General features: G+C 35.4%; 1 protein-coding gene across 1 annotated transcript; it reads left to right on the top strand.

Moving 5' to 3' along the window:
• Positions 1-2,991: 2,991 nt before the first annotated feature.
• On the top strand, positions 2,992-8,883 carry cdx1b (caudal type homeobox 1 b). The gene is made up of 3 exons (XM_051878812.1): positions 2,992-3,525; positions 5,628-5,776; positions 8,276-8,883. Exons 1-3 carry the CDS (start codon positions 3,114-3,116, stop codon positions 8,471-8,473), a joined length of 759 nt encoding a protein of 252 aa, XP_051734772.1. The 5' UTR covers positions 2,992-3,113; the 3' UTR covers positions 8,474-8,883.
• Positions 8,884-9,393: the final 510 nt, after the last annotated feature.

The following is a 9,393-nucleotide window of genomic DNA, read 5'->3' as shown; positions in this document are numbered from 1 at the left end:
AAAATAGTGTAATGCCTAGGCTACAAATTAAAATATTATTTTACATAGCTCGGTGTTTACAAGTGCAGCGAGCTCTCTGTCATGAGACATTTGCTTTTCCCCCGCATTATTATCAACCATCAGCATTTGTTACACTCTTTGTTTTTCGATCCAAACAGAAGTCCGCTTTCACAGACAGAAATTTTAAAAAGACATAATTCACGGTGCAGCTACAAAAAGAGCATACTATATTTTAATCAACACTGAAATACATATTTGTTAATATATAATTTGATTTGTAATTTATATCAACAACCATTGAAAATCATCACAGTCTTTCACAGAGTTTCCATCAGTTTCTTTCTCAGAGTCAGCAGGTCGATGAAGATATTCTCACCCTTTTTGTCGAAAGCTTTTCCCGTTTCAATCACAAGGAAGTCACACTTGGTTGTGAAATGTATCCCACACATCTAAAGCCCCTCAAATCGATTCGAAACCCTTTTCTCCTGCTGAACTGACAAAAATCGTTTGCATTATTGTTTCCTCAAAGTCTTGGATGGGATAAAACTTGTTTATTTACTGGTGTGCCTTATGAATTGTAAATATTATGGTTTCAGTTTGTACGTTTTCAGATGGTGAACTTAGGCCTATCTTAGTTAAGTGGCAATGTTAAACTTCAAGAGGAAAAGTATGAGTCAAACTATAGACAGTCTAGCAGTTCTCCTCAATAATAAATCACCAAATTCTGAAGAAATAGCTGTTATCTTTTGATTAGGAATATCCTGATAATTTGTGTACATATTAACTAATTAAGTTTACGCTATAGGCATATAGGAAGAATACAAAACAAAATGTCTAAACTAGTCAAAAAAGTTAATATCAAGCAGGCAATAACAAAGCAAAGTAAGAAAGTATCTTCAGTGTTATCTTATAAGATATATCAATAGCTACCATTTTTCTAATCGAACCCTGAAGTTAAATAAAACTACCACGATTATAAAATAATTAGCCACAAAACGCACTCAGTGTTTGTCTTTACAATATAAACTGCATATACACAATCATAAATATCAATGATTACACATATAACTGGAAAAAATAGCCCAAGACCGCGGATAACCTATGTTCAAAAAATAGTGTAAAAAATGAAACAATTTTCACAAAGATATTTCTAGTAAATTTCACAAGTAGCCTAATTATGAAACGGCTAAATTAAACGTGAAATTTTGAAAGACCGAAATATATAGTATTTTCTTGTAGCAACTCCATAATCCTTATTTACAACTTCGAAACACGTTTTTTAACAGCGTGTATCATTCACACACATATTGCAGATGTTTCTCTCAAACATTTCTCGCCACTTTTGTCCAGTGTGATGTCAGATGATTTCATTCGCCTCTTGACATGACTCAATACTATCCTGGACCTTTTTTTTTTTGTTTTTTTTTTGTACAGGTCATATTTTATGGCCGTATGTTTTAGATGATAGGACACCGATATGAGACATCCGGAAATATAATTTGCTATATTAGTTTTATCTCTGTCCAATTTCTCCTTGAAAACATCGACGCTTTTTTACTTAAACACGTAGCTTTGAAAAGGCTTGATAAAATAAGTTGTGTGTGCACATGGCAATGGTGACTTCGGTATAGAAATATTCATTTTACATAATTGTGCTATAGGCTACATCAATGCTTGCTCACTGTCACATAAATTAAAAACACACGTTTCGATTTTTTGCTGTATGATTGTATAGTTAAATCTAATGTTGAAAATCACATTTGCCATTACCAGACCTAACAAATACATTAACTATACGCTATATTCAGCATTATATGTAGCCTAGTATTGTATTGTAGCTACCATAATTAAGATGATCTAAACTTCCATTTTGTCTTGCGCCGCTTCACTCTAACCCGAACACGGCGAGGTTCGATCGAACACCCGTTTATCTGAGAACATTCCTGCTGCTCCCATAGACATTCCATGTATGTTTCAAAAAAGCATTGAAATAACCTTTTTATGACATCCATTTTATTGAGAATATATAAAATGTGACTGCATATAATCAGTGCTGTCTAAAAAGGTAGGCCTACATTTTAATGCACATCCCATAAAATCTACAATGACATAAATGTAAATGATTATATTATGGCCATGATCTTTGCCTTGTTCGCACTGTAGCCACTGTTTTAAATCAAACGATAATCGAATGTCGTGTGTGTATAACTATAGGCCTATTGTAAATACTTTATACATTGCAATAATGTTTTGTAAGAAATATGGTATAAATTGGAAGTTATTAAGACAGTGACAAAGTCGTATTACGGCATGGTATTTTGGTCACTATATTTACAGTTCATGTCATTAAATCATAAAATGTTAATTTACCTATCTGAGCTAATTTTGTACTGTAAAATGATAACACAGGTGGCAAAATGGAAGCCCACGTTATGACTTGAAGTTTATGATAATTATTTTTTACAGCAAAATAACAACACCAAACTATAACAACATAAATACACCGCAAACACTCCAATGTTATGAAAACAAAAATAAGAATAACAAAATCTAAAAATAATGATAACGCGCACAATTTTGCGAATGCCTCTTTCCCTATATTAGACAATAATTTACCTTACAAACAGCGATGATTTCTTGTTAAATATAATAGACCTATACATTTTTATCCGTAAACTCTAAATTAAATCATATTTTGCTTTTAAAAACATTTCTTACAATATTGTATAGTAGTAAATTTAGGCTACGTGTAGACCTATTGTCTCTTTAAATGCATTTAAGGTTTTTACAGTAGCATTTTTACATTTTCCTAATTACTAACATGTTTACAGTGGATAATAATGTAATAAGTATAAATTCCAAATGTCGTTCTTTCATGGGCCGCTCTGAACTGGATCATGACCAAGGGCAGTTTTGATACCGTGGGAGGGTGATCGACTCGTGATCATAAAAGTGACGTCAGCGTGGCAACCTTTAGCAGGCACCGAGGCTGAAGAGGGTTCAGAGAATCTGGCCAGGTAGACGAACCGTCAGGTTACAGGGAAACCTGGGTCTAAGGAGCCAAGATCAATTGTTTGGGTGCATATTATGCACTGGAGTCATCAGGCGGGAAGATGTATGTGAGTTATCTCTTAGAGAAGGACACCAGTATGTACCCAAATTCCGTCAGACACCCAAGTCTAAACCTGAACCAGAATTTTGTAACCGCACCTCCACAGTATCCGGACTTCACAGGATACCATCACGTCCCTGGAATTACCAACGACCCTCACCACAGCCAAACTGGAGCCTGGAACCCCGCGTACCCTCCTCCAAGAGAGGAATGGACAACTTATGGGCCAGGAACTGGAGCTTCAACCTCGAGCACTGGTCAGCTGGGCTTCAGTCCTCCAGAGTTTTCATCTGTCCAAGCGCCCGGCCTTCTTCCATCTTCATTAAACTCGTCAGTCGGTCAGCTGTCGCCGAACTCTCAGAGACGGAACCCGTACGACTGGATGCGTCGGAGCGCTCCGCCGACAAACTCAGGTGCATTTAAAATCTGAACGCTGTTATTACACTTTCAAAAGTATAAGTAAATGATTAGCATTGTTTAAAGAGACACATAACTATCTGCTTCGCAAAAAGCAACTTTAAATAAGTCCAGTTATGTAGCTGCAAAACTGCTAAGCTCGATGCCACGGCCACAGCTTTACGGCGGACAATAGTTTCTGTATTCACGCGTTTGTCATGCTAATAGCGATTCTGGTGAGTCTCTTTGCTTTGATGTCCCTCTTTGTTCTTTTATAGAAGTCTGTTGAACACGCGGATGCGCGTGTCATTAACAACACACTAAAATAGCAGTAAGTTTAAAATAAACTGAAAAAAGTAATAGGCTAAATAAAAAGATAGTCATGCAATAATTCATGGGATTATGTAAACACAATGTGGCAGTCGGTTAGATAAAGCAGCTTAAACTTAAATGGTGTGGATCTCGCTGATTATGAAAATATGAAAATGGAATAAAAATTGAGAAATTTTAACATGGACAGTTGGACCTAATATTTCCATCAGATGGGTAATAATGATATTTGGAATTATAGTATTGCAATTACTAAAAATAACTTTGATATTTCAGCATATTGTTGAAGAAAATTAGTTCAGTTTCATCTTTATTATGACAGGGACCAACAATCACTCTCATTAATTAATTTTGTGCCATGACATCATAGAAACATAGAAATCATAGACTCAAATGGGTGGTAATCTCTGTTTGAACACTATTTCACTCATAGTCTATAATACAGATATGCCATACACTCTAAATGCTGGGTTAAAAACAACCCAAGTTGGGTTGAAAATGGACAAACCCAGCGATTGGGTTGTTTTAACCCAGCGATAGGGTTAAATGTTTGCCCACGCTGCTGGGTAGTTTTATTTAACCCAACTATTGTTTAAACATTACTATAAGGCTAGCTTAAAATGAACCCAACATAGGTTGGAAATTAAAAATCAGACACATAATTACTAGAGGCAACAATAATAATAAAAAGATAATAAGCAATTTAATAAATGTTTATTGTTTAATTATTATTCATTACACTTATGAAACATATTAATAAATGTTAGTTTCCAGCATACTTAGGGTTCAATTTAAGCAAGCAATACAGTAATTTTTAAACAATAGTTGAGTTAACTAAAACTACCCAGCAGGTTAGGCAAACATTTAACCTATTCACTGGGTTAGAAGAATCCAATTGCTGGGTTTGTCCATTTTCAACCCAACTTGGTTTGTTCTTAACCCTGCATTAGAATCTTGAGGCAATTCCTCAAGACAGTAGACATTAACATGCATCTCAGTAACATGACTGTCAAAAGTCTGGAGCCATCAGCTCACAATCAGTTTTATACTAATGTTCTAAATGCTTAGAAGTGTTTTATGTCACAATGAAATAAATGGCTTTTAAAATGGAGGATTGTAAGAGTTGCTTGGCTGAGTTAATGATAACTGGAGATTATGGTCTCTAGTGAGATTTTCGATGAAGATGCTATGGTTGAGAAGCCTAATTATCTGGAGTTCCTCCCTCTGCGGCTGTTGCCCTAGACAGGCGGTGTCCTTCCCTTTGCCGTGTATGTTTTAATATTTAACCTGGCGGCCACTTAAGTCCCCTCTTGCCACTGACAGGGTAAACTAAGTTTGAAATATAGAGACACGATTCCAAAGACCTTTATAACATGGACATCTTGGTGTTTTATATATGTGTGCTCTTAACGATTGGCTTGATTAAGGGAGCAAACACTATGTTCCCATAGTTACTTTTTAATAGAGAAGATAAACACATAACTACATTAACTCAAAAAGACCCTTTATTTTTATCGCATTATCATTAATTATAGTCGATTTGATTTGTTTGGCATTTCTCACAAAACATATTGTTTCGAATCATCCCTTAGTGAGCATAAGATGTACTCCATAAGATAGGATAAAAATGGAGAAATGAAACAAATTTCTATAATGTGAAGTGAAAAAAGATTCATCAGACGCTATGCGCCGTGAAAAGAAAAGGGACGTGTAGAATGAATGATTCACCATTATTTGTTTACATTTTTACTCGATTATTAATTAATTTGTTGTGGTGTTTTTCTTTTAGGAGGAAAGACCAGAACAAAAGACAAATACCGGGTAGTGTACACCGACCATCAGCGTCTGGAGCTGGAGAAAGAGTTTCATTACAGTCGTTACATCACAATAAGAAGAAAGGCAGAGCTGGCGACAGCGCTCAGTCTGTCAGAGAGACAGGTTAGCTGCTTTAATACAGTCTACAGAAATCTGACAACATATTCTTAGCTTAATCATGCATACATAATTAGTTTATGATCACTCATATGCAGTGTTGGGGAAACACGAGTTACGCAATCAGATTATTTTTTCAGGTAACTAGTAAAGTAACACAATACTTTTTAATTTAAAACAAAATATCGGAGTTACTTTTTCAAATAAGTAACGCGGGTTACTTTGTTTTCCCATTTTTATTGACTGACAGCTCTCCTGTCGCCATGTTGAGAGAAACTGGGAGTAAGTGCAGAGGCGTTGTGTGTAAACATGATGGTTATTGCATTTAGCTACTATAATGCATTTACTCATCTCACTTGCACAAAAACAGATTCAGTCTCACTCATAATGAATAAAAACAGTGAAATGCAAACGCTGAATATTATGCGAATCTGGGATATTTAAATGTTGAATAATTCAAATATACTTTGTGTATTTAATCTCACTTTATTAACCAATGTCTTTGCTGCTGACCTTCGATGATCCAATTCAGTCATGCTATTAAGCAAAATTGACTTTAGATAAACATTCACATCACATTTGTGTTTCATTTTTGTTTGTTTTTATTGCTGAAATAAGAGTGTTGAACTTTCTTCTTCGGCATCCTAGTTCTGCAGTGCAAAACAATCTCACAGCAATTCATAGCTTTTTACATTTTGGCGGCTAATCCATATGAATTCTTATCGTTTTTAGACAATCTGTTTAGACCCCAGTGACAGGTAGGTTTAGGGGCGGGATTAGGGGTGGTCCTTCATAATGACCTTTTTCTAAAGGGCTGTTTATACGACACCATTTTCAAATAAAAACAGAAAACATTTTTATGCGTTTTGGTCGTTCATTTACACGACAATGACTTTTTGAGGGTCTAAAAATGCCAACTTTTGAATCACATTTCTGTGAATGTGCGAGACTTCCGATTTATTTGCCACTATAGGGAAATAACAAGAAGAATATCAAAGTGCAGTAAACTGTAAAAATAAGGTGGATAGGCATAAGTGTTTGGCGTGAGTGATCTGTTAAAGAATGCAGTGCGTAGTCTTTCTTTAAGTGAAGTCGCCAACTACTTGTCTGGCATGCGTAATACAGCATTTTTAGTCATTTTCATGGATCCATGTGAACAGGGATAGTTTTGATAACACTGTCAGATATACAAAGAAAAAACGTTTCCGTTTTTAATACATTGTTAACTCATACTTTTTTTTATTTAAAAAGTTATTTACTTATACTTAGTTTATACGGAATCGCCACCTATAGTTACGTTTTCCCATGAGATCGGGTCGGAATGGCAGAAGAGTTGAAAGGTTTGTTTGAGCGGCGCCCTCTATGGTACAGGCGTGAATTTGCATTTCCTTTAGCCTCATTTCACTTTTGTAAAAGGGCCTTTACATCTCTACAGAGCCCCGCACATGACAGGCAAGAACAAAAAGTAAATTGTGTGCACGATTTACTAATTCATTCCCTCAATTTACAAAATCGTGCGTACGATTTACTAATTTGTTCCCTCGATTTGCTAAATCATGTGTACGTTTTACTATTTCGTTCCTTCAATTTGCTAAATCTTGCACACAATTTTCTAATTTGTTCCTTCGATTTGCTAAATCGTGTGCACGATTTACTAATTTGTTCCCTCGATTTGCTAAATCCTGCGGACGTTTTACTGTTTAGTTCCCTCAATTTGATAAATCGTGCATGCGATTTACTAATTTGTTCCCTCAATTTATAAATTGTGCGCACGATTTACTAACTTGTTCCTTCGATTTTACTATTTCGTTTCCTCCATTTATAAATCGTGCGCATGATTTACTAATTTGTTCCCTCGTTTGCTAAATCCTGTGGACGTTTTACTACTTCGTTCCTTCGATTTGCTAAATCTCGCACACAATTTACTAATTTGTTCCCTTGATTTGCTAAATTGTGTGGATGTTTTACTATTTCGTTCCTTCGATTTGCTAAATCGTGCGCATGATTTACTAATTTGTTCCCTTGATTTGCTAAATCCTGCGGACGTTTTACTGTTTAGTTCCCTAAATTTGCTAAATCGTGCACGAGATTTACTAATTTGTTCCCTCGATTTATAAATTGTGTGCATGATTTACTATTTTGTTTCCGCAATTTATAAATCATGCACACGATTTAGCCTACTATTTTTTTCATGTGCGGGGCTCCGTACATCTGCCAAAAAAACTTTTTTTTTTGTAATTAAAAAACAAACAAGCAAGCCCAGGTGAGAAAAAAACGTAACGCAAAAAGTAACTTAACATTACTTTCCATAAAAAGTAACTAAACACAATTAGTTACTTTTTAAGGGAGTAACTCAATATTGTAACGGATTACTTTTAAAAGTAATTTTCCCCAACACTGTTCATATGTAAGAAATAGAAGAAAATTTTCTCACAACACAACTTTTACCTCAATAACCCTCAAAGGAAATGTTTTTCAGTATGACTCATGGCATGTTGTTGACAGGTGAAGATCTGGTTCCAGAACCGGCGTGCTAAAGAGAGGAAAGTCAATAAAAAGAAGATGCAACAGCCGCAGCCAGCATCCACAACCACACCCACCCCACCGGGTTCAGCTCTCCCAGGCAATGTTCCCATGGTGACAAGTAGCAGCGGTGGCCTGGTATCGCCGTCTATGCCAATGACTATCAAAGAAGAGTACTGAAGAGAGAAGGATGTGCAGACTTTGACTGTTAATATTTTTATACTATAACAGAGCCCTTTCACACTTCTACACACATGGTACTTTAAAATCAACATATCTTTGATGCAATGAAAAAGAAACTGTGACAAACGTGACTAAGACTGTCTGCTGCATGGGGTTTTATTGAAAAATACAAATAAAAAGTAGTCAACAACCATTCCAAAAGTAATGAAGCAACATTCTAAGCACACGTAAATCTGAAAGGTGTAATATTCTCTGGTCGTGTTGGTTTCTTTATTCTAGTACTTTATTACTGCTGTTGTTTTGTTCATCATTGTAAACTTTAAGATGTTTTGAGATTCTGAAACTGAATTAAAATAATTGTGTATTTCTAAAGTAATTTGTATTAATAAAATAAATGTTTTATTGTGGCAAATTGATTCATTTCAGACTTGCCAAGAAGAGCAGCATTTCTATCCATCAGCTGTACGCTTTGTTAAATTGTGCCTTCCCACAAAGATATCAAACAAAAATTGTGATTTTAACTTTTATTTACTAATTTGTTCCCTCAATTTACAAAATTTTGCACACGTTTTACTATTTCGTTCCCTCGATTTGCTAAATAGTGAGCACGATTTACTAATTTGTTCCCTTGATTTTTAAATTGTGCACACGATTTACTAATTCGTTCCCTCAATTTATCAAATCTTGCACATGGTTTACTATTTCATTCCCTCGATTTGCTAAATCGTGCGTTAACGGTAAAAGACAATAAAAATGCTACGGTGAAAAACTGTTAAAGGTGCAGTAAGCAATTTCTGAGAAATGCTGTTGATATTTGAAATCACCAAAACAAACACGCCCCTACCCCATCTTGATAGCTCCGCCCACAAATTCACGAACACTATATGTAACACAGGCACCTCCCCCCTAATGAGTGG

The sequence above is a fragment of the Ctenopharyngodon idella genome, chromosome 21 (assembly GCF_019924925.1).
Source record: "Ctenopharyngodon idella isolate HZGC_01 chromosome 21, HZGC01, whole genome shotgun sequence".
Lineage (NCBI taxonomy): Eukaryota > Metazoa > Chordata > Actinopteri > Cypriniformes > Xenocyprididae > Ctenopharyngodon > Ctenopharyngodon idella.
This window is presented reverse-complemented; position numbering and strand designations above follow the sequence as displayed.

Coding starts and splice junctions, on each gene's coding strand:
- cdx1b (XM_051878812.1), top strand. CDS start 3,114: ATGTATGTGAGTTATCTCTTAGAGAAGGACACCAGTATGTACCCAAAT. Junction 3,526..5,627: donor CGCTCCGCCGACAAACTCAG/GTGCATTTAAAA, acceptor TTTTTCTTTTAG/GAGGAAAGACCAGAACAAAA. Junction 5,777..8,275: donor TCAGTCTGTCAGAGAGACAG/GTTAGCTGCTTT, acceptor TGTTGTTGACAG/GTGAAGATCTGGTTCCAGAA.